The sequence below is a fragment of the Pseudophryne corroboree genome, chromosome 9 (genome assembly GCF_028390025.1).
Source record: "Pseudophryne corroboree isolate aPseCor3 chromosome 9, aPseCor3.hap2, whole genome shotgun sequence".
Taxonomy (NCBI): Eukaryota; Metazoa; Chordata; class Amphibia; order Anura; family Myobatrachidae; genus Pseudophryne; species Pseudophryne corroboree.
Window position 1 is genome coordinate 336737280 of NC_086452.1, and position 24690 is coordinate 336761969.

At 44.7% G+C, this 24690-nt stretch overlaps 1 protein-coding gene and 1 long non-coding RNA gene across 2 annotated transcripts in view; one reads left to right on the forward strand and one right to left on the reverse strand.

The window, feature by feature from the left end:
* Positions 1-1484: 1484 nt before the first annotated feature.
* EFCC1 (EF-hand and coiled-coil domain containing 1) overlaps positions 1485-24690 on the reverse strand; it is a 261847-nt gene continuing 238641 nt past the window's right edge. The window contains exons 5-8 of the mRNA XM_063940588.1: positions 15144-15291; positions 14200-14358; positions 6103-6172; positions 1485-2994 (exon numbers count right to left, since the gene is read on the reverse strand). Coding sequence (XP_063796658.1) covers positions 2861-2994; positions 6103-6172; positions 14200-14358; positions 15144-15291 — 511 coding nt within the window. The 3' untranslated portion in view covers positions 1485-2860. The remainder of the gene's footprint in view (positions 2995-6102; positions 6173-14199; positions 14359-15143; positions 15292-24690) is intronic.
* On the forward strand, positions 4370-6406 carry LOC134958173 (uncharacterized). The gene is made up of 2 exons (XR_010186898.1): positions 4370-4800; positions 5829-6406. It is a non-coding gene; the product is annotated as an uncharacterized LOC134958173 (long non-coding RNA).

The following is a 24690-nucleotide window of genomic DNA, read 5'->3' on the forward strand; positions in this document are numbered from 1 at the left end:
TGATATGTCAGAACAAGACAGGCAGTTCAAGCCCAGAGCTCGGCAGGTGAAATCCCCTTCACTATCTCTGACAGGTGTACGCCGCCTGCAGCCCAGAATAAACAGGCTATCTATTCCACAGCAATCCAGACAATTGTTAGTGTGTGGAGATCAGTTCTGTTGTTCTTGGAAGTGTAAATATAAAATAATTTCCAGAAATAAACTCAGCTTCAGGGCTGTTCCTGATTTCCAAGCATCTGGCAATGCAATGCTCTGCAACTTTTTGCAATCATTTGAAAAAAATTATATAAATTTAAGATTACTGCAAAACAAAAATAGCTTTTTATCTCTAGATAGTAAAGGTTTGTACCTTGTTGGTCAGACTGTATGGACTTTTTGGAAACAAAAAAATGATATTGCACCTGCACATAGGCAGATTCCAACATAAATTGTGCCATAGTTTCTAGAATGCAAAACAAAGAACAGACCAGCGCTAATAAAATATATATTTTAAATACCCACCAATATGGAAAAATTAAGTAGTCAAGACAAAATATAAAAATTATATATGATTAATATCTAAACCACAAATACATAATATAACAGAATGTCTCCTTTCTAATCATTCATTCTTTTTGAAAAAGTCCACCATGTAAGTGGACGAAACGCATCAGAGGTTACCTTATGTTGGTGTGCCATATTGAATTTCTACTGCCCGGTGCCCGTGAGTGATATTTCTGTCCTAAAAACATTTCTCTCACTCTGACCTCTGACGCAATGGTCACAGCGGTAGCGGAGGAGTGATGCCGCGAATATAGCGGCCTTGGAGAGAGTGGAGCACGGAGTACCCTTCATCACTTACAATGGCAGCAGTATACTTACCCAAATTTGGAGCGGTGCTGCAGTGCTAACGACAAATACCGCATCTCATTTGGGTAATTAACTATACACAGCCAGATTGATTTGAAGCATCCTGTAATGGATCCTATGTAAACTGCATTATGCTCATGCAAGAATCCACACTATTATAGGACTTGTAGTTCCACAGACTATTTCAACATTTGGATGAGTGTGCAGTGCTCACATTTTATTATCTTACTGAACCTGAACTGGTACTCATTCACATTCACTATACTGTATATTCTATAATAGCATAAGATAGATGAATTTACTAAAAGGGCTGTTGTATGTATGCATACTGAAAAAGCTTTTACTGATCAGAAAGAAAGAGAAATTCTCTTATATATTTGTGGTTTAGATATTAAACATATATACATTTTATGTTGACTACTTAATTTTGCAATATTGGTGGGTATTCAAAATATATAAATGTATTTTTTTTAGTGCTTGTCCGTTCTTTGTTTTGCACTTTAGTTTTGTTCTTGAGTGGATTTATGTTGGTAAGTCCACATCTGGATTCCAGCAGCTCTTTATTTATACACAATTCCCCATGGGATATTTATACTCCAGCAGTTCTTTATTTATACACAATTCCCCATGGGATATTTATATTCCAGCAGTTCTTTATTTATACACAATTCCACATGGGATATTTATACACATTTTTTGAGACTAACACCAGAGTTAATTTTCTTATAGTTTCTATAATGTTTGTGTGCAGTCCACTCTATAAATCTATTTATATAGCACTACCAATAAAAAGCTTCAGACAAACATAAGAATGAAAACTCTTCTTGATTAACCATTTTTAATTAAAATAACAGGTTATAATCTAATATATCAAAACTAAAATCTAATCATCTGTCAGATATAAATACATTTATTTCTGATAAAAATACATTTCTACATATCATTTAGCTTTGCTAAACCTACTTGAGCTGCGGTACCTAAACAATATTATTGGAATACTTAAATAACATACATAGGGGGGAATTCATCTAGCCATGATAAATTGCCACGGCTAATTGATCCCCCGAAGTCTATCTAATTAGCACCAAAAGCCGGCACTATCGGAGGCAGGAGGGAAAAGAAATCCATGATAACTGACCCGTTTTCATGATCGTGACCACTAAAACGGTTCAGTCTTCACACAAAGAAAAAGGGCTACAATTGATAATGACTATCTAGCAAAAATCACTGTAAAAACCTGTTTTTTCATTTAAAAAATAACAAGCACAATTGAATTTCCCCCATAGACTTATCCAATTGGATGTGTACCCATTTATGGAAAGCTACAACTTTGTAGTCAACATTTCACTTCATCTACAGATTCGGATATCTCACTCATGACAAACGAATTCATAAAGTAGCCCAAAGTAAGATATCGCGTGAGCTTTCCATTGATCCATCAGATTTGGCTTTCATGCCCTATACAAAATGATTTGTAAGATTTATTGATCTATTCGTCATACAGCATGCTTAGTCTTCAGTGTTAGTCCCGGATGTGTAAATTGTTGAGCCATAAGTTTATTAGCTTTGATGTCCTCACAGCAGTATTAGACTGTCACTAGTAGCCTGAGAAATCCATCATTTTTAGTGCTGTGTTCTCATTTTAATCTGGAAAATATTCCAATTTACCATCGCTTTTTCCCACATGACTATCACTGGCAATGCTGAGTGATGAGCTCTTTTCAGGCGCACACAGCACCTGCAGGTATAACAGTATAAATATTTTTTTATCTATGTCAACAAATGAAAATGTTTAATGCGCTCATTTGTTTGACTCTACCCAGAGTGCTTTGCATTGACAATGTGTGATTCAGATACTGGAGAGCAGCTTGAGGCAGATGGATTAGCATCAGTCTATCCTTGTCAGCAAATCCAATTGAGTTGATAACACTCACTCAGCCTTTGTGTATCCAGCTACTTATTCATTATCTGAGATGTATATTCATGGCAGAGCTGTAGGTGGCGCTGTTGCTCAACAAGAGATGGCTAGTGAGTTAGCCAGTGACTGCCCTTTATTGCTTTTTTTCTCGTGTTGGCGCTGAAGCAATTCACAGACTGACAATTCATGTTGTAGCATGTCCAAGACTTCAAAAACATGTTCTGTCCCTAGAAAATAAAAAGATCGATACATTGTAAGAATTGTAAGCTGTTAAGGGATCATACACATGGATATGCCCATAGTATGCAGATTCTGAGCTGCATTTACTGGTAGAAGCACCTCAACTGGCACTGGAAAAGGGCTCACTGGAGCCTAGCATGAAAATGCCAATTTGTAATACTAGCGGGTTCTGAGGAATCTCTGGATGGACAAGGAATGAGCATGTCCTATTATCGTCTTTTCATGTTAGTCCAGCTGGTATATTGAATGCTCATGTACAGCATACTGTCACAATTTTCCTTTATCTCGATCCACAGTGTTGGTAAATCTGCATTCACCAAGAATGAACTTACCATAGATGCAGGGAGGTGACTGCGTCTATGATCCCCAAGCATCATTTATAAGTGCAGACCTGCAGCACACATGCTGGGTTGTGACCTCATGCACAAAAACACATTTGTGCATTTATTATATATGGAAGCATGTGGGTTTGTGAGCCAAGATGGTGGCATCTACAGAAATGTAACGTTCAAGTGATGGGTGAGGCTGGGCAGATTGTGGGATCTGTTTGGCAACAGTGGGATAGGCACATGAATGGGCATAGTTTTGTACCCACATCAGAAGATCTTGTTATGCAATGAGATACAGTAAGTGGAGATGATGAATTTGGTAGAGTATTCCTTTGTTTGAGCAGCATCAAGGCCAAATTAATAATTTGTGGGTACCCCTCGGCAAGCGCAGGCACTCCTCCACTAAGTAGGCAGATCACTGTACATGCGCAGGACCAAAATTTGGTTCCATTCACTTATTCAAGGGAAAAATAACACACACATGGGGAAACACATCATATCCAATAACATGTTATAGTAGAACAATCTATTAGACTTTAGATTCATGAAAAAACTTATGACGGGTTTCTGAATGTTATAGTAGGGCTTATTCCTCGCTCATATGCAGATACACAGAAGGGGAGCTTCATACATAGCAATAGTCCCTGTGATACAACACATATGTGCTACTATAATTAAACAAATTGCAGAATGAACTACAAGATACTGCCCAGTCCTTTTTCTCCCATCAAATGAAATCACAGCACCTAATCCAGTTCAGATTTTAATAAATATCTGAATTATTTCTTATGACCTGTACTGAATAAAGCTCCAGTATGTTTGCTGGTCGGTCTACTAATCATTTCTGTTTCAGGTATGTACAGTAGGAATTGTTCAGACATTTAGCCTCTCCCCAAGTAGATTTTAGATATTCCAAAACTTTTAAAACTGAACACATCAAATACACAGGGCCGGGTTAAAACATCCCCCCGCCCGCGATTGCGTCCGCTGGCAGCTATTCTAATGTTGCTGTCGACAGGTGTGATAAGTTCATTTCAGCTCGGGGGCAGCGTGCTGAAATGCACGTAAAAAGACCCGCTCGGGTGTCCAACGTATCTTTTCAAGCTCTCAAGCTGGAGCATTTGAGTATCGCCCCACGATCTCCCGTCACTTTAGATGGGGGTGTGATAACAATTTAATCCCCCCCCCTTCCCCAGTGTCTGGGCTTACCTACCAACCGTCTAGAATTCAGCGGGACAGTTCCGGTTTTCGTACCCTGTCCCGCTGTCTCACCTGTGGTCAGCAGTGTCCCGTGGGTGAGGGGTGTTGCCCAGCAGCTCTCAGAACTGCTGTGTAAGCCCTCTGCATAACAAGAAAAGGGGGTGTGCAAAATGTCACACACCTGGGACATGGGCTCACAGACCCGATCACGTCCCCTTTCAAGCGAGCGCAAAGTCCCGCTACCCAGCTTTCTAAACTTTGGAGGTATGATATTGCAAGTTGCAACGTGTTCATATTAATGCTGCATGTTTGAATACTACCAGCACACTGTATACAAGTGACCTGACTGCAATGCAATCATGCAACATGTATAACCAATTTACGTGCTAGCCTGACAAAAGCACTCACTCTGCTTTCACCTTGCGCCCATGATGCAATCCAATACAGGGAATAGTAAGTAAATTATAGTAAATGGTCAGTCACATCTTACCACAGTTTGTCACTGTTACCAAGAGGGAACAGTTTCAACTTTCCTATGACAGAGAGACCTGACCTCCTGTGACAGCATCTCCGGTGCTTAGACAGCTCCTAAGCGGCAGATGCCTAATCACGGTCCCTGCAGCTTGCGGCCGGAACTTCAAGCGTGGTGCCGTGTGCTGTGCCCTTCAAGGTACAAGGATGGCGCAGTATGTACCTGTGGGACCTGGGGTTCCCGGTGAGTGGCATGCGCCCAGGGGTCAGAAGTTGCAGGTCACGGTGATGTGCAGCAGCAGAGGTGATCCAGCAGCACCGATCCTCCATCACCGGCACCGCACCACACTACAGTGTCCAAGCTTAAAATAAACTACAGCTCCTGACAGCCCTTGCTGCCCGGAGCTCCAGGTACTTTAAACACTTTACTTTACTCATCTTTTTAATAAATAGATGTCTTACTCAGCAAGCACAAGTGACACTAGGGGGTTAGCACCAACAATCACTTTATTTCTATTTATGGAATAAAAAAACAGTCCTAGCCTCCACTTGATAAATAGGGTACTAGTGACTTGAACTTCATCTGTTGTACACAGATGTTGTATCATTCACCTATAGTACCCTTTTTGCGCCATATGGAGCGAAACGCATGGTGGGTAAGTTTAGTGTTTTATTTGTCTCGTAGCCACATACAAAATGTACGGGGCTTTTAGGATTAGCATTTTTTAGGAATTGATGATTAATAAGCATAATGATGTGTGGCACAAAACCATGGTGCGTCTAACTCGTATTGGACCTCTGTCTTTTGCCTTTCTACACAGGTTAGCACATGAGTCCCTCGCAGCAGCTGCCACCAATGCCGGAGCCAATGTTCAGGGCACCTGTGCTGTGTGACTGCAGCAATAGCAATGCAACCAAGACAAGATTTTGTGGGAAATGTTTGTGGCGAGATGATGGCTTGGCTTAGCTTCAAAGTTCATGGCGTGCCAAAGAGGGCTACATGCTGCGATTTGAGGGTAGGGTTATGTGGACACATCTGTATGCCTTGATAAATGTACTAATGATTGTGTGAAGATGTACAGTATGGTCTCTTACCGTGCTGAGCCTCACTGCTCATCGCCAGTGTGTTCAGTAACACTCTCCCCAGTTCCTGTCTAGGTATTTCCTTGAAAGAGAGATGAAACATAAAATAAATGACCTGTCAGTAATTAATCACTAGGAGATACTGTGCTGCAAAGCAGAATATATTATACAGATAACAGGAGCTTTCATAAAGCTCTGATTTATGTGTAAAATTACACACTGGAGTATGCATAAAATATAATGAGACAATAAACCACTTTGTGCCATCGTCATGATGCATGCTGATAGTCTCAGAAATAAATGTTTGTTCCACTCATGCTATCTGTAGTTACTGTTTCTTCCTCAGATCATACCGCATAATGGGGGTAATTCCGACTTGATCGCTCACTGCAGTTTCTCACAGAGCAGCGTTCGGGTCGGAACTGCGCATGTGCCAGCGCCGCAGTGCGCCGGCACATGGCAGCCGACATTGCCTAGTGATCGCCTCTGAGACAGAGGCGGTCGCTGGGCGGGAGGGGGCTGGACAACGGCGTTAAGCCACCGTTTAGGGGGCGCGGTCCGGCCAACGCAGGCGTGGGCGGACCGTTGGGGGAAGGGGGGGCGGTCTGCAGCGGCGAGTAGCTCCCGGCCAGCACGCTAAAGCTGCTCTGGTCGGGAGCTACTCTTGAAGTGCAAAGGCATCACCGCTGTGCGATGCCTTTGCACTTCTGGGGGGGGGGGAGGCACTAACATGCGGGGCGGACTAGCCCTATGCTGGGCTTCCCCCCCCCCCCCCCCGCATGTCAGTGTGAATGATCGTAGCTGTGCTAAATTTAGCACAGCTACGATCAACTCGGAATGACCCCCATAAGCATTTCCTTCCAACATGTTTGTGTATCTTATTTAACCCTTGCTGTTAACTGATGATAAAATTGTACTTACTGTACACTTTACATTTATGCAGTTACTGCAATCGTAAAAACTAAATAAAACAGATCATTTAACATTCATTCAGTACAGGGTGCTGCACCTGGAAAATAAGTAGGAAGGGCTGGATGAAATGGGTCATTTATGTGGGAGCGCTTACATGTATAAACAAAAAGAAAAAACAGACGCATCGAGAAATAAACTTACATAATGTAATAATATTCACACACGTATACTGTATGAGAAGAACATTGTCATTCATGCTGGAAATGATGTGTATGCAGGTGTTATATGATATTGCAGAGTTATTCAGACACACGCCAGCCAATTACTCAAACTATGAACAGCCCAGTCACTTAACCAGTGGCGTTGATAGATAGCAGAGATATCCAGTCACATGGTTCAATCTGTCGATAGATTCACAATGTCCACCTCTAAAATGTTGACATTCCAAGAGTGCAGACAGTTTGGGTCAGGGTTAAGCTGCTGCCGGGGAAGGTTAGTTAGGTTGCGGGGGGATGGGCGGGGTGGGGGTATGGTGGGAATCAGGGTTAGGAATCAGGTGGAGAGCTAGGGTTTGGGATTAGGGTTAGGGGAAGAAATATTCACCTGAACGCTGCAACATCACAGGTCCACGTCGGAAGTCGCTGTCACAGCATTATCTTTATAGACATGATGAATGTCGCTGTCGACACACTAACATGCTGCATCTCAGCAATTTGACCGTGTTGAGATTCTCATGTCGACCTGATGACTGTTGACATGATAATTGTTGCCACATCCATAGCAAGTACAGCCGTACTCACTGCTACATGTACACTGGTGATGGAATGGAGTGGGGTTTCATACAGCTCACCAACAGGTATGTGTATACCGAAAACAGGTAGCGGTGCAGGGATGCTGGAACAGCTTTATAGCAGGTAATAACCAGGCCTCTCATATGAACTAAGTAGGACACATCTGTCTCTCATCATGTCACTAAACAGTCTCACACAGTCTCAAGATGGCTCCTGCACATGCTCAGTAGGATCTTGGTGGCCATCTTGATATAGGGCATGAAGCCTCCCTGATGGCCATGAAGACTGGAGTCTGTATAGTAGCGCCCTTATCTTTCAACAATTCACATCAGCTGTAAATGGTTTTCATGTTATAGCTGATGGGTGTAATATGGGATCAGTATGATATTCCGGCTGTTAGGATCCCGGCAGTCAAGAGACCAAAGCCGGCATCCCGCCAGCCAGAATACCGGCGGCGAGTGCAGCGTGTCCCCTCCATGCACATCCTGCTTCCTTTCTCCCTGCACAGCCCTGCCTCTTTCCTCCCTGAACAACCCTGCCTCTTTCCTCCATGCACATCCTACCTCTCCCCTCACTGTACAGCCCCGCCTCTTTCCTCCATGCACATCCTGCTTCCCTCCTCCCTGTACAGCATCGCCTCTTTCCTTTCCTCCATGCACATCCTGCTTCCCTCCTCCCTGTACAGCATCGCCTCTTTCCTCCATGCACATCCTGCTTCCCTCCTCATTGCACAGCTCTGTTCCTGCACAGTTCTGTCTCTCTCCTCCCTGCACAGCCCGGCCTCTTTCCTCCATACACGTTCTGCCTCCCTCCTCCTGCACAGCTCCGTCTCTTTTCTCCATGCACGTTCTGCCTCCCTCCTTCCTGTACAACCCCACCTCTTTCTTTCATGCACATCCTGCCTCCCTCCTCCTGCACAGCCCTGTGTCTTTCTTCCAGGCACATCCTGCCTCCTTCCTGTACAGCCCTGCCTCTTTTACCCATGCACATCCTGCCTCCTTCCTGTACAGAGCTGCCTCTTTTACCCATGCACATCCTGCCTCCTTCCTGTACAGAGCTGCCTCTTTCCCCCCATGCACATCATGCCTTCCTGTACAGAGCCGCCTCTTTCCTCCATGCACATCCTGCCTCCCTACTCCCTGCATAGCCTAGCCTCCTTCTTCCTTGTAGAGCCCTCCTTCTATCTGCTCTCATGGGTTAAGAATACTTGTTTCATGTTTCTCCTTTTTATCTTGTTTTTTAAGAAAACATATTCTGTGATTAATATATTCTTAAAAGTCTGTACAGCTCCTCGTTGGCACATAAATCCACAAGGTTGTATCTTATATTTTTATGCTCTTATATAAACAGCTACAAAAATGATAAGGATACACATATTTTAACTACACTAAATTTGTCGTTTGGTGAACAGAAAGGATTATTGAATGCTTGGGAAGGTTAACAAGACTGCATATAAAGTGAACTATTAACATAGTTTCATTTGTGGTGCACATTAAGTAAAGTCATTTCCATTAAGCATTCTGGAAAAAGAATATAAGAGATAAGCATTTTACTTACAGCGTATCCTAGCAGTAAATGGACTGACATTGGGGGTCATTCCGACTTGATCGTAGCTGTAGGAACACAGACATGCGGGGGGACGCCCAGCACAGGACTAGCCCACCCCGCATGTCAGTCCCTGCCCCGTCGCTGAAGTACAAAAGCATCGCACAACGGCGATGCTTTTGTACTTCAGGAGTAGCTCCCGGCAAGCACAGCTTTTGCGCGCTGGCCGGGAGCTACTCACTGCTGCCCGGCTCACAGCGGCTGCGTGTGACATCACGCAGCCGCTGCGGCCCGCCCCCCCGCGCGGTCCGGCCACACCTGCGTTGGCCGGACCGCGCCCAGAAAATGGCGGCCAAGCGCCGCCATGCCGCCCCCTCCCGCCCAGCGACCACCTCTGCCTGTCAATCAGGCAGAGGGGATCGCTAGGCAATGACAGCCGTCGGCTGTCAGCCATGAGCCGGCGCTTGCACAGTTCTGACCTGATCGCTGCGCTGCGAAGAACTGCAGCGAGCGATCAGGTCAGAATGACCCCCCATTGTGCTAAGATTCTCTATGTCTGTGTCATTACTTAGATTTAGAATAAAGAATACTTATTTTTGACTCAGCAGTTCTATAGTGTTGCACATATACATATTAATATTTAATAAGTGAGTAAAATCACAGTAGAAATAGGTGTGAAATTGACAGTAAATGTGAATAATTGTAAATGAGGTTTTCAAAATCCATAAAAGCGAATGATTAACAAACTGACTTAAAGGCAGTCGTGGTCCCCACGATGAAAGATTAGAGACTAGTTACACACAATTCAAAGTGTGGCCGTATGTTTTGATCGCGTGTCACACAGGGGCGTTTTAAGAGAGGAGGGGGCCAGTGTGTAGACTCCAGGCAGGCCCCCTCCTCTCCACAGCGCCGTAAGCTCCGGCATTGTGCCAGAGTCTACTGAACAGGAGCAGATCTCCGGAAACATGGCGCCCGCCATGCCCCAGAGACAAATTTCACACTGCGCATGTGCGGAGGCCATTTTGGGTATGATTTTTTTGCCTGCTCTTGTGGCTGCAGCACCTGTCACGGGACTACGAAAAGGTAAGTAATACTACAGCATGGATGCAATGTGTGCAGCGTGGGCCCCTTCTGGACGTTGGGGCCCGTGTGCACCGCACACATTGCACCCATGATAGAAATGCCTATGGTGTCACACCAATTTGCACAACTTAGAGCATCTACAAGTTATTCTGAGTCCTGTTCATCTTAGTAGCTTCTCAGTGACGGTGAAACGGGTATCACTGGGTGACAACAGGGTGTTTGCATGTACAAACATGCTATGGGCTTGTTGTGTGCGTGTAATCAGAGTTGTGAGTATGCAACAGTTGCATCTTCTACACCAAGAGTATGTACCATTATTAATGATGATGGACGCTCTTGCAACCTGAAGGCTTAGGGCAGTGAGACTGCATTACGTGCCCCTCACAGTCAGGCCCATACATGAAGTGTTCATTATTGTGATATTTTCCTACTCATGATCATTTTTGGATTTTCTGAGTATTCTCTAATCAGTGGGTAGGCTGGCATAGACTTGGAGAACTACTACTGCGTGTCCTTCTTAATTGTAAATCTATAGTGGCTCCTCAGCTGTCAGTCATTTCTAACTAAACTTGCTAGCCTTTGTGCCCAAGCACCGAACTGCTGTAGGCATTGTGCAGAAAACTGGATTTTGGTACTTACTGGTAAATCTCTTTCTCCGATTCCACAGGGGACACTGGAGGCTAATAACAGTGAGTTATAAATGGGTGGTTAAGTTGAGCCGGAATTTTAAATTTGGAAGTGTGACTGGCTCCTCCCCCTCTATGCCCACCCTCCAGACCAGTTAGAGAAACTGAGCCCGAGGAGAGATGGCGAGAACAGACTACAGAGGAGGACAACAACATAACACAATAACACAGGAAACGTTTTGAAACACAAGAACAGATACAGTCACGACAAATAACCCCACTCACTATGGCAGGAAATAAAAGCTCGGGATGGGCGTCCAGTGTTCCCTATGGAACAAGAGAAAGGGATTTATCGGTAAGTACCAAAATCCAGTTTTCTCCTTCATCCACTAGGGGACACTGGAAGCTTATGACAGTGGGGACATCCCAGAGCTCCCATCATGGACAGGAGAGCACTGAGAAACCTGCAAAAAATAACGGCCAAACTGAGAAGCTGAGGCCACAAAGGTGTCAAACCTGTAGAACCTAATGAAGGTACAGTATGCTGGCCTGACCAAGTAGCCTCCTGACATAACTTTGCCAAAGAAACCCCAAGGGCAGCCATCCAGGAGGGCCCCACAGAATGTGTGGAGTGCACAGAAATAGAAGTTGGGGAATCACGAGAGGAGGCCACATAGGCCTGTCGAATGGACAGCCTTATTCAATGTGCTAGAGTCTGCTTGGAGGCAGGCCAACCTGGGCAAGAAGCAGCATCATAAAGAACGAACAACGAGTCCATCTTATGCAGAGGAGACGTCCTGTACACATAGATTCAGAGAGCCCGTACATCATCCAGGGACCTCGAGGAAGGTGAATCCCCCGAGAAAACCAGTACAATAATGGGCTGGTTAATATGAAGTGCCAAGACCACCTTCAGCAGTAAGGACATTCGTGTGCAAAGCTCCGCTCTGTCCACATGGATAATCAGATACGGAAGGCGACACAAAAGTGCCCTAAGTTCAGAGACTCTTCTGGCTGATGCCAGTGTAAGGAAAAGCACCCCCTTCCAATAAAGGTACTTTAGGTCAGACATTTCCAAAGGGTCAAACAAAGAAGAAGATTGCAAAAAGGATAGAACCAAAGCCAGGTCCCAAGGTGCCGTGGGAGGAACAAAAGGCGGTTGTAGCTGAATGACTCAAATATTTAGAGATCCCAGATACAAGCCTGCGGAGAAACCTGTTAGTAGAAAAAGCAGGAGTCTGGACACCTTAAATGATGTGGGCAACATCTGACGCTGCTCACACCAAACCACATACACCTTCCAAATGCGGTGGTAATGCTCTTTCCTGGCCCTAAGCATGGAGGGGATCACAGCAGATGGGATACCTTTAGGCCTTAAGATTACCTTCTCAACAGCCACACCGTAAAATGCAGCCGCCTCAAGTCTGGATAGACAAAAGGTCCCTGGTGTAGAAGATCCTCATGGAGCGGCAGAGGCCACGAATCATCGACCAATAGAAGCTGAAGGTCGGTGTACCAATTTCTGCGAGGCCAATCCGTGGCCCCCAGTAGAAAGTGACGTCTCTCTTTATTCGTTTTAGAAGATGGGGCAGAAGTGGAAATGGTGGGAACAGCTAGAAGAACTGAAAATGCAAGGGAGTTCTCGAGGTGTCCACTGCCTCCGCCTCCGGGTCCCTTGTCCGAGAACAGTATTGAGGAAGCTTGAGATTGCTTCTGGACTCCATCAAGTCGATCTGAGGGAGACCCCACCGACGAATCAGTTGCTTAAAAACCTGAGGATGTGGTTCCCACTCCCCCGGGTGCAGATCCCAACAACTCAAGTAGTCGGCCCTCCAATTTTTTACTCCTAATATGAATTCCGCTGAGATTGCCTCGGCATACTCTTTGGCCCAGAGAAGAATGCTGCTTACCTCTCGCATAGCAGCCCTGCTGCGAGTGCCACCCTGTCTGTTTATGTATGCCACCGCCGTGGTGTTGTCCTACTGTATACAGATTGTCTGACCCCTCAGAAGAGGAAGAGCTAGTTGCAGGGCATTGTTGACTGCCCTGAGCTCTAGGATGTTTATAGGCAGGGTTGACTCCTGTGGGGATCATTGGGCCTGGAAGTGACAGTCCAATATCACCGCCCCCCAGCCATGCAGACTGGCATCCATGATGAGGGGAAACCAAGTCCACACTCCGAACTGTCTTCTTCTCAACAGGTGTTTGGAAGTCCTCCACCACAGTAGCGAGAGACTGGTTCTGGGAGATAGTCGTACCAACTCATGTAGAAACAGGTGGGATCCCGTCCACTGTGGAATCGGCCGTACTGAATGGCCTCGACCAGTTCTTGAATTGACTTGCTGCAGAAGCAAAATCCTATGGCGCACAGTATCCAGGATCATCCCCAGGAACTGAAGTCTTTGAGTTGGCTGTAGGTGGGACTTCGGGAAGTTTATTATCCAAGCATGTTGTATGAGCAGACGATGCATCAGCACAATTTCCTGCAACAACTGATCCCTGTACTGTACTTTGTGAGTAAGATACGATTGTCACACCCTGGGCCTGTAGCTGAGTCATCATCACTGCCATCACCTAACTTGATAATGGAAGTCCCGTATTGTAAACCTGAGGAACGCCTGGTGAAGCAGCAAGTTTAGGATGTGGAGATAGGCAGCCTTAATATCTAGGGATACCATGAATTTTCCTAATTCCAGCCCAGCAATAACGGAATGAATGAATTCCATCTTGAACTTGAAAACCCACAAAAAGGGTTCAGAGACTTCGAGTTTAGGATTGGCCTGACAGAGCCCTCCAGCTTCGTACCACAAACAAGCTGGAGTAAAACCCCTGCTTTTGCTAATGATAAGGGACTGGGAGCAACACCCTTGCCATCAGGAGTTTGTTTATAGTGTCCTGCAAAACAAGTTGATGGTCATCGGAAACTGGCAAACCTGTAGTGAAGAATCGAGGAGGTGGTTGGAACTGAAAATCTATTTTGTAACCCTGGGTGATAACATCTCGTACCCAGGCGTCCTGGCAGGTCTCTAGCAGTTCCGCCCCTGCTTGAGCGCGATAGCCTTAAAGCATAATTATTACCACCCTTTTCTTATTTTGTACACACTATTATTTTGAACTATACTACTGACAGAATATGTAGACACATTACTCACCAAGTCTCTAAGCTGTTGAAGAAGCTGTAGAACATCAAGAAGTTTTTCCTCAATTAGAGACAGCCGAACCCTCTCTGTCTCCAGCATCTGAAGGTCTATCCTAAGTAGCTCAATCTCCTCATCTTTCCTTTCTAGTTCTTCAATGAATGGCTCCTTCATCTGGAGATGGATATTAGATGAGAAGTATGACTATACCAATGCAAAGGTATAATATATATGAGGCTTATGTGTTACCTTATGAGCTTCATTAAGTCAAACATTCAGGTAACCTCAAAGTATGGACAGGGTGGTAAAGATGGAATAATAATGCCTCCGTAGGAACAAATAGTATACGATTTGGAGATTGCTACTAGGAGGCAAGGCAAAATGTTGTATGGCAAATTCTTATCCACCTGTCTCATGTCTCTATGTTACTGGCTGTCATAAAACATCCAAAAGAGACATATGGTGAAGGAATGTATAGATGTTTCCTTAATATGTGGTCTGTCAGAAATGAAGTGTTGAAATTGGGTGGTGTGTGAGGTGGGGGGGGGGAGGGAATTTTTGAATAAAGAGATCTTCCTGAAATAATACAGATGTTTTTTGAATTGGGGGAAAATGTTTCAGAAAGTTGGGAGATGTTTCAGGAATGAGAGCAATGGTTTGACAATGAGGTGTTTCAGGAAATATGCCAGAGATTTCCAAATATAAGTGATAAAAGTAAAGTGCTCAGTAAATGTGGCTTAATGGTTGGGTGAAAGTGTGGTGATAAAGCCATCAAGGAAATTTTTTTTTTTTTCTGGAACTAAATTGCTTCTTGCTAATTATAGATTATAATTACATTTTGTTAACACATTCCGAGTATAATAAATGTCAGCTATGTGTAACAATAAGTGATCATTCCCCAGCTGGCTCTTCATTCATCACCTGCGGATGGATCAGCAATGTACACAGTCCTTAATTACCTCTTCCATCATCATCTCCAGATCCCTCATTTCCTGCTCTTTAACTGTCAGCTCTTCTGTCAGTCTGGTGATCCTCTCAACCAATAACACCGACATATCCCTGTGATCAACATCAGAAAGGAGCCTCCTAATCTTCTTGTCCTCGCATCTGGGACAATAACGAATTCAACCATGAAGGTATACATCAGACATGAATTTCACATGATTATTATTAATATTATGCTCTCTGCTGTGTTAAACAACTGACTAAACTTAATATAGTAAAATAGAACTATAATGTCCTTAAAAATATTAGTAAGATACCAACATACATAGAGAAAATCTCAGCCAAATAAATTGGTCATCTCCAAAAACTAGTCTATGAAAGGGCCTTATTGTGTTGCTAGGGTAGAGAGCAGCCAGTGAACATTAATAAAAACTTCCTAGATGGTGGGAATAGTAAATATGTGCTATAACCCAGAGAAGCTCATCACATAATCCCCATTAAGTAGTCTAACCCACATTAGACTATACAAACCTTGTATAGCATTGGTTACTATGACATAAATTGCTTGTTAGTTTGCTCTATGCTATTACATGGAACTTACTGAAATTTTAGGATTACTGTGGATACGTAACATTTTGAATTTCAACCCTTTCTGAACTAAAGTCAGCTTGTGACAGCAACATAACATGGTTTTGCAGGATACTTTTTATACTACATGATTACACATGGATACGAGGGGTGTGTAATAAGTTCCCGGATGTACAAAATGTATTACAGTTACAAAGTGAACATTACATATTTTTAGAGTATTCGCAAGAGGAGCCTATGCAAAGTCGCATGTGCGCAAACCACTTGGTGAAGCAGCTCTGGGCCTAAATCAGACCTGATCGCAACAGTAAAAAAAATTTCTAGTGGGCAAAACCAGGGCCCTCATTCCGAGTTGTTCGCGCTCGCTAGCTGCTTTTAGCAGCTTTGCACACGCTAAGCCGCCGCCTACTGGGAGTGAATCTTAGCTTTACAGAATTGCGAATGAAAGATTCGCTTAATTGCGAATAGAAATTTCTTTGCAGTTTCTGAGTAGCTCGGGACTTACTCTGCCACTGCGATCAGTTCAGTCAGTTTCGTTCCTGGTTTGACGTCACAAACACACCCAGCGTTCGCCCAGACACTCCCCCGTTTCTCCAGCCACTCCCGCGTTTTTCCCAGAAACGGCAGCGTTTTTCCGCACACACCCATAAAACGGCCAGTTTCCGCCCAGAAACACCCACTTCCTGTCAATCACACTCCGATCACCAGAACGAAGAAATTTCTTCGTTAAGCCGTGAGTAAAATACCTAACTTTTTGGCAAATTTACTTGGCGCAGACGCACTGCGAACATTGCGCATGCGCAGTTTGCGACAAATCGCACCGTTACGAAAACCACTAACGAGCGAACAACTCGGAATGAGGGCCCATGTGCACTGCAGGAAGGGGGGGGGGGCAGATATAACATGTGCAATGAGAGTTCAATTTGGGTGGGGTGTGTTCAAACTGAAGTCTAAATTGCAGTGTAAAAATAAAGCATTGGCATTCTCAATTGCTTGGATATCTCTTTATATCCCTATCCAGTTTTATACAGTTCAATTACCTTTTCCAGCAGATCCTTTGACAATTCTTTTGCTTTCCCCATGACTCAGAATCCAGACACGTCAGTGCAGCACTGGATGAAAGATGCAAGGGTCTTTCAGGAGTCCAGAAACTCACTGACCTCTTATACACGTACACACTGATTACAAGCAATCAGATCAAAGGTGAGGATAGTTACCTTTAGTAGCCATTCAAACCCGTTTGTGTCAACTTGTGTGCATGTTATCAGGCCAAAATCTCCAGGGTATGTAAACTTTTGATCAGGGTCATTTGGGTAGTTTCTGTTGTCATTATGATTTAAAAAGAGTAAACACAGTTATTTGACAATAAATGGCTTCACCCAACCACTAACCATGAGTGAAAGAAAAGTTTGTGAGTTGTCATTCATATTCTCCGACAAATGGACAGAAAATCACGAATTCTGCTAGGGTATGTAAACTTATGAGCACAACTGTATGTATATGTATATGTATATATATATATATATATATATATATATACTGCTCAAAAAATAAAGGGAACACTAAAATTACACATCCTAGATTTGAATGAATGAAATATTCTTATTAAATACTTTGTTCTTTACATAGTTGAATGTGCTGACAACGAAATCACACAAAAATTATCAGTGGAAATCATACTTATTAACCCATGGAGGTCTGGATTTGGAGTCACACTCAAAATTAAAGTGGAAAAACACACTACAGGCTGATCCAACTTTGATGTAATGTCCTTAAAACAAGTCAAAATGAGGCTCAGTAGTGTGTGTGGCCTCCACGTGCCTGTATGACCTCCCTACAACGCCTGGGCATGCTCCTGATGAGGTGGCGGATGGTCTCCTGAGGGATCTCCTCCCAGACCTGGACTAAAGTATCCGCCAACTCCTGGACTGTCTGTGGTGCAACGTGGCGTTGATGGATGGAGCGAGACATGATGTCCCAGATGTGCTCAATTGGATTCAGGTCTGGGGAACGGGCGGACCAGTCCATAGCATCAATGCCTTCGTCTTGCAGGAACTGCTGACACACTCCAGCCACGAGGTCTAGCATTGTCTTGCATTAGGAGGAACCCAGGGCCAAACGCACCAGCATATGGTCTCACAAGGGGTCTGAGGATCTCATCTCGGTACCTAATGGCAGTCAGGCTACTTCTGGCGAGCACATGGAGGGCTGTGCGGCCCCCCAAAGAAATGCCACCCCACACCATTACTGACCCACTGCCAAACCGGTCATGCTGGAGGATGTTGCAGGCAGCAGAACATTCTCCTTGGCGTCTCCAGACTCTGTCACGTCTGTCACATGTGCTCAGTGAGAACCTGCTTTCATCTGTGAAGAGCACAGGGCGCCAGTGGCGAATCTGCCAATCTTGGTGTTATCTGGCAAATTCCAAATGTCCTGCATGGTGTTGGGCTGTAAGCACAACCCCCACCTGTGGACGTCGGGCCCTCATACCACCCTCATGGAGTCTGTTTCTGATCGTTTGAGTAGACACATGCACATTTGTGGCTTGCTGGAGGTCATTTTGCAGGGCTCTGGTAGTGCTCCTCCTGTTCCTCCTTGCACGAAGGCGGAGGTAGCGGTCCTGCTGCTGGGTTGTTGCCCTCCTACGACCTCCTCCACGTCTCCTGATGTACTGGCCTGTCTCCTGGTAGCGCCTCCATGCTCTGGACACTACGCTGACAGACACAACAAACCTTCTTGCCACAGCTCGCATTGATGTGCCATCCTGGATGAGCTGCACTACCTGAGCCACTTGTGTTGGTTGTAGACTCCGTCTCATGCTACCACTAGAGTGAAAGCACCGCCAGCTATAAAAAGTGACCAAAACATCAGCCAGAAAGCATAGGAGCTGAGAAGTGGTCACCACCTGCAGGACAACTCCTTTATTGGGGGTGTCTTGCTAATTGCCTATAATTTCCACCTGTTGTCTATTCCATTTGCACAACAGCATGTGAAATTGTTTGTCAATCAGTGTTGCTTCCTAAGTGGACAGTGTGGTTTCACAGAAGTGTGATTGACTTGGAGTTACATTGTGTTGTTTAAGTGTTCCCCTTATTTTTTTGAGCAGTGTATATATACATATACATATATATATATATATATATATATATACACACACACACACACACACACACACACACACACACACTGCAGGATAGCTTGGCACTCAGGACAAAACTGCACATTTTCCCTTGTCTTCACTTTGTTATACGTCCTGACGAAAAGGTTCTCCTTCACTTACCTTGGAGTGCCGCCATATTCTTACACGTAAGATGATGGTGAATATATATATATATATATATATATATATATATAGATATAGATATATACATATATAAATTCAGTGGGGCAAAAAAGTATTTGGACAGCCACAGATTGTGCATGTTGACACACTTAAAAAGATGAGAGAGGTCTGTAATTTCCATCATAGGTACACTTCAACTGTGAGAGATAGAATCTGGAAAAAAAATGTGGAAAATAAATATTTGGACACCTACCAAGCAGCAAGATTTCTGGCTCTCACAGACCTGTTACTTCTTCTTTAAGAAGCTCTTCTATCCTCCACTCGTTACCTGTATTAATGGCACCTGTTTGAACTGGTTATCTGTATAAAAGAGACCTGTCCACACCCTCAAACAGTCAGACTGCTACCTCTCCACCATGGCCAAGACCATAGAGCTGTCTAAGGACACCAGGGACAAATTGTAGAGCTGCGCAAGGCTGGGATGAGCTACTTAACAATAGGCAAGCAGCTTGGTGAGAATTTATTAAAAGATGGAAGAAATACAAGATCACTGACAATCTCCCTCGACCTGGGGCTCCATGCAAGATCTCACCTCGTGGGGTATCAATGATCTTGAGTACAGTGAGGAATCAGCCCAGAACTACACGGCGGGACCTGGTCAATGACCTCAAGAGAGCTGGGACCACAGTCACAAAGGTAACCATTAGTAACACACTACGTCGTCATGGATTGAAATCCTGCAGTGTCAAAAGGTCCCCCTGCTTAAGCCAGCACATGTCCAGGCCCATCTAAAGTTTGCCAGTGACCATCTGGATGATCCAGAGGAGGATTGGGAGAATGTAATGTGGTCAGATTAGAGCAAAATCAAACTTTTTGGTATAAACTCCACTCGCCGTGTTTGGTGGTAGAAGAATGATGAATGGCATCCCAAGAACACCATACCTACTGTGAAGCATGGGGGTGGAAACATCATGCTTTGGGGCTGCTTTCTGCAAAGGGGACAGGACAACTGATCCATATTAAGGACAGGATGAATGGGGCCATGTACCGTGAGATTTTGGGCAAAAACCTCCTTCCCTCAGTAAGAGCATTGAAGATGGAACGTGGCTGGGTCTTCCAGCATGACAATGACCCCAAACATACCGCCCGGGCAACTAAGGAGTGGCCCCGTAAGAAGCATTTCAAGGTCCTAGAGTGGCCTAGCCAGTCTCCAGACCTCAACCCAATAGAAAATTTGTGGAGGGAGTTGAGAGTCTGTGTTGCCCGGCGACAGCCCCAAAACATGACAGATCTAGAGAAGATCTGCATGGAAGAGTGGGCCAAAATACCTGCTACAGTGAGTGCAAACCTGGTCAAGAACTAAAGGAAACGTTTGACCTCTGTAATTGCCAACCGAGGTTATATTACAAAGTATTGAGGTAAACTTTTTGATTGTCCAAATATTTATTTTCCACAAGAATATACAAATAAATTGTTTAAAAATCATACAATGTGATTTCCTGTTTTTTTTCCAGATTCTGTCTCTCACAGTTGAAGTGAAATTACAGACCTCTGTCATCTTTTTAAGTGGGTCAACTTGCACAATTGGTGGCTGTCCAAATACTTTTTTGCCCCACTGTGTATGTATGTGTATATATATATATATATATATAATGTATTGTTAGGCAGCTCCCATTAAACACTCTGAAGTGTCTAGATAAACATAACAACATAAATTGATAGTATAATACGATACTAAAAGACCACATTCAAATATAAAATTCAGCTTTTAATATGCTAAAGAAATATGTATAAAATTAAACACAAAATCATAATTCTAGCAAATAATGCAAGGTCAGTGAATTGATTGGTCTACCCATTTTTATTATAAAACATACTGGGGGAAATTTACTAAGCTCCCGATTTTGACCGAGATGCCGTTTTTTCATCAAAGTGTCATCTCGGTAATTTACTAAACACTAATCACGGCAGAGATGAGGGCATTCGTAATTTTTTGCAAGTCCAAGTAAAAAATTACGAATGAATACACCATCGGTCAAAACGCGGCTGTTTAAGTATGAATCTCGGTCATTTACTAAGAAGTGCAAAGCAAAAAACAAACAAACACTGCCGTGAAAAATTACAACTCGTAAAAAAGTGCTAAAAAAAAACAGACCTTTTTTTTTTATTCGTGATTGGATAGGCATGCACGGATCCATGAGATCCGTGCATGTATATCAGTGGGAAGGGATGGGAAAGTGCTTATTTTTTCAAAAAAAATTGCGTGGGGTCCCCCCTCCTAAGCATAACCAGCCTCGGGCTCTTTGAGCCGATCCTGGTTGCAGAAATATGGGGAAAAAAATGACAGGGGTTCCCCCATATTTAAGCAACCAGCATCGGGCTCTGCGCCTGGTCCTGGTCCCAAAAATACGGGGGACAAAAAGAGTAGGGGTCCCCCGTATTTTTAAAACCAGCACCGGGCTCCACTAGCTGGACAGATAATGCCACAGCCGGGGGTCACTTTTATATAGTGCCCTGCGGCCGTGGCATCAAAAATCCAACTAGTCACTCCTGGCCGGGGTACCCTGGGGGAGTGGGGACCCCTTCAATCAAGGGGTCCCCCCCCCCCCAGCCACCCAAGGGCCAGGGGTGAAGCCCGAGGCTGTCCCCCCCCATCCAATGGGCTGCGGATGGGGAGGCTGATAGCCTTTGTTGTAAAAGAAAATATATTGTTTTTAGTAGCAGTACTACAAGGCCCAGCAAGCCTCCCCCGCATGCTGGTACTCGGAGAACCACAAGTACCAGCATGCGACGGAAAAACGGGCCCGCTGGTACCTGTAGTACTACTACTAAAAAAATACCCAAAAAAAGACAAGACACACACACCGTGAAAGTATAATTTTATTACATACATACACACATACATACATACTTACCTTAAGTTCCCACGCAGGTCGGTCCTCTTCTCCAGTAGAATCCAAGGGGTACCTGTTGAAGAAATTATACTCACGAGATCCAGGGGTCCAGGCTCCTCGGGAAATCCAGGGGTAATCCACGTACTTGAAAAAAATAACAAAACGGACACTCGAGCCACGCACTAAAAGGGGACCCATGTTTGCACATGGATCCCCTTTTCCCGACTGCCAGAAACCCACTCTGACTGATGTCTAAGTGGGTTTCTTCAGCCAATCAGGGAGTGCCACGTTGTAGCACTCTCCTGATCGGCTGTGTGCTCCTGTCCTAACTGACAGGCAGCACACGGCAGTGTTACAATGTAGCGCCTATGCGCTCCATTGTAACCAATGCTGGGAACTTTCTTGCTCAGCGGTGACGTCACTTTAGGTCAACCGCAGGGCAGAAAGTTCCCATCATTGGTTACAATGTAGCGCATAGGCGCTACATTGTAACACTGCCGTGTGCTGCCTGTCAGTGAGGACAGGAGCACACAGCTGATCAGGAGAGTGCTACAACGTGGCGCTCCCTGATTGGCTGAAGAAACCCACTTAGACAGAAGTCAAAGTGGGTTTCTGGCATTCGTGGAAAGGTGACCCATGTGCAAACATGGGTCCCCTTTCAGTTCGTGGTCGGGACACCGTTTTGTTATTTTTTTCAAGTACGTGGATTACCCCTGGATTTCCCGAGGAGCCTGGACCCCTGGATCTCGTGAGTATAATTTCTTCAACAGGTACCCCTTGGATTCTACTGGAGAAGAGGACCGACCTGCGTGGGAACTTAAGGTAAGTATGTATGTATGTGTGTATGTATGTAATAAAATTATACTTTCACGGTGTGTGTGTCTTGTCTTTTTTTGGGTATTTTTTTAGTAGTAGTACTACAGGTACCAGCGGGCCCGTTTTTCCGTCGCATGCTGGTACTTGTGGTTCTCCAAGTACCAGCATGCGGGGGAGGCTTGCTGGGCCTTGTAGTACTGCTACTAAAAACAATATCTTTTCTTTTACAACAAAGGCTATCAGCCTCCCCATCCGCAGCCCATTGGATGGGGGGGGACAGCCTCGGGCTTCACCCCTGGCCCTTGGGTGGCTGGGGGGGGGGGACCCCTTGATTGAAGGGGTCCCCACTCCCCCAGGGTACCCCGGCCAGGAGTGACTAGTTGGATTTTTGATGCCACGGCCGCAGGGCACTATATAAAAGTGACCCCCGGCTGTGGCATTATCTGTCCAGCTAGTGGAGCCCGGTGCTGGTTTTAAAAATACGGGGGACCCCTACTCTTTTTGTCCCCCGTATTTTTGGGACCAGGACCAGGCGCAGAGCTCGATGCTGGTTGCTTAAATATGGGGGAACCCCTGTCATTTTTTTCCCCATATTTCTGCAACCAGGATCGGCTCAAAGAGCCCGAGGCTGGTTATGCTTAGGAGGGGGGACCCCACGCAATTTTTTTTTTTAAATTTTACAGTGTTTAATTAAAAAAAAAAAAAAAAAAAATAGAACCCCAGCACGGATCACACAGATCCGGCCGAGATTAATTGTAAAAAAGTCGGCAGTGTTTTGCTAATCACTGCCGTAAAAAACACAAAAAAACCACGAATGACATCGACATCGGAAGAAAAGAAAAACCCGAATACGACAGCTTAGTAAATCCATCGTAACAAATTCAAAAAGTTGCAGTTTTACACTTTCGATGTCATTCGTGATTGAACTTTGACCTGAAACGGGAAAATACGAATCTTAGTAAATTTACCCCACTGTATGCTGTTAGTCTTTTGAATTTCATTTTATAAATTTTGTAGCATATTAAAAGTTGAATTTTATATTTGGATGCAATCCTTTAGTTTTGTATTATACAGTACCAACTTATATTGTTATGTCTTCTACATACTGGATCAAGGTCTCCACTGCAGCTTCTTGTGACTCAAAATGAATCACACGTAACCTGCGCTTGATATGTGGGAACACAAAGAAGTCGTAGGGGTCCAGGTCTTGAGTGTACAGCGGATGACTAAGCTCCTGGATTTGTTCATGAGCCAGTAAATGAACTACTTTACTGGACTTGTGTGCAGGTGCTTTATCGTGATGTAAAAGGGCACCATGAGCGCAAGTTCTTGGACAGCACCTAGAACTGGTTTCCAGCAATTGCAGTGTGCATTCGTTGGCATACCAGTCCCCAGTGACGGTGGGTTGCTGCATGAGTGCTATGTAGCTACATGACCAGTCCTGGCCACAAAAACAGCCACCATCTGCTGGTCCATGCTGCACTCACGTTGGAACTTCTGTGGCAGCTCACCTCCAACTGGGGTCCACTGGGCCAACTGCTGTTTGGTTCCTGGATCAAAACTGTAGATTCAGGATTCATCGCCACTGATGATCTTTCAGACAGAGTTTGAGTGACCACCATCAAACCTGGTCAGCATGTACTCGGGCCTACTTCTGCTCTCGAGTCAGCTGATGGGGAACCCAGCATGCAGAAACCTTGCTCAATCCAAGCTTTTCATGGAGTATCAAACGGATGAATACAGATTAGATGCCTATCTCCTTCTCTAACTGAGCCACAGTCACTCTGGCATCCACCTCAACTATGGCCTGCACAGCAGCAACATTGTCCTTGGTAATGGTGGACACAGCTCTGCCGCAGTGCTCCTCATATTCCAGGGACCATCTCCTGCACCGAAATTCTGCAAACCACTCAAACACAGTGATTCGGGATGGTGCTTCCTCCCCAAAAGCAGCTTGCAGTCGGTCAGAACTCTCCTGCT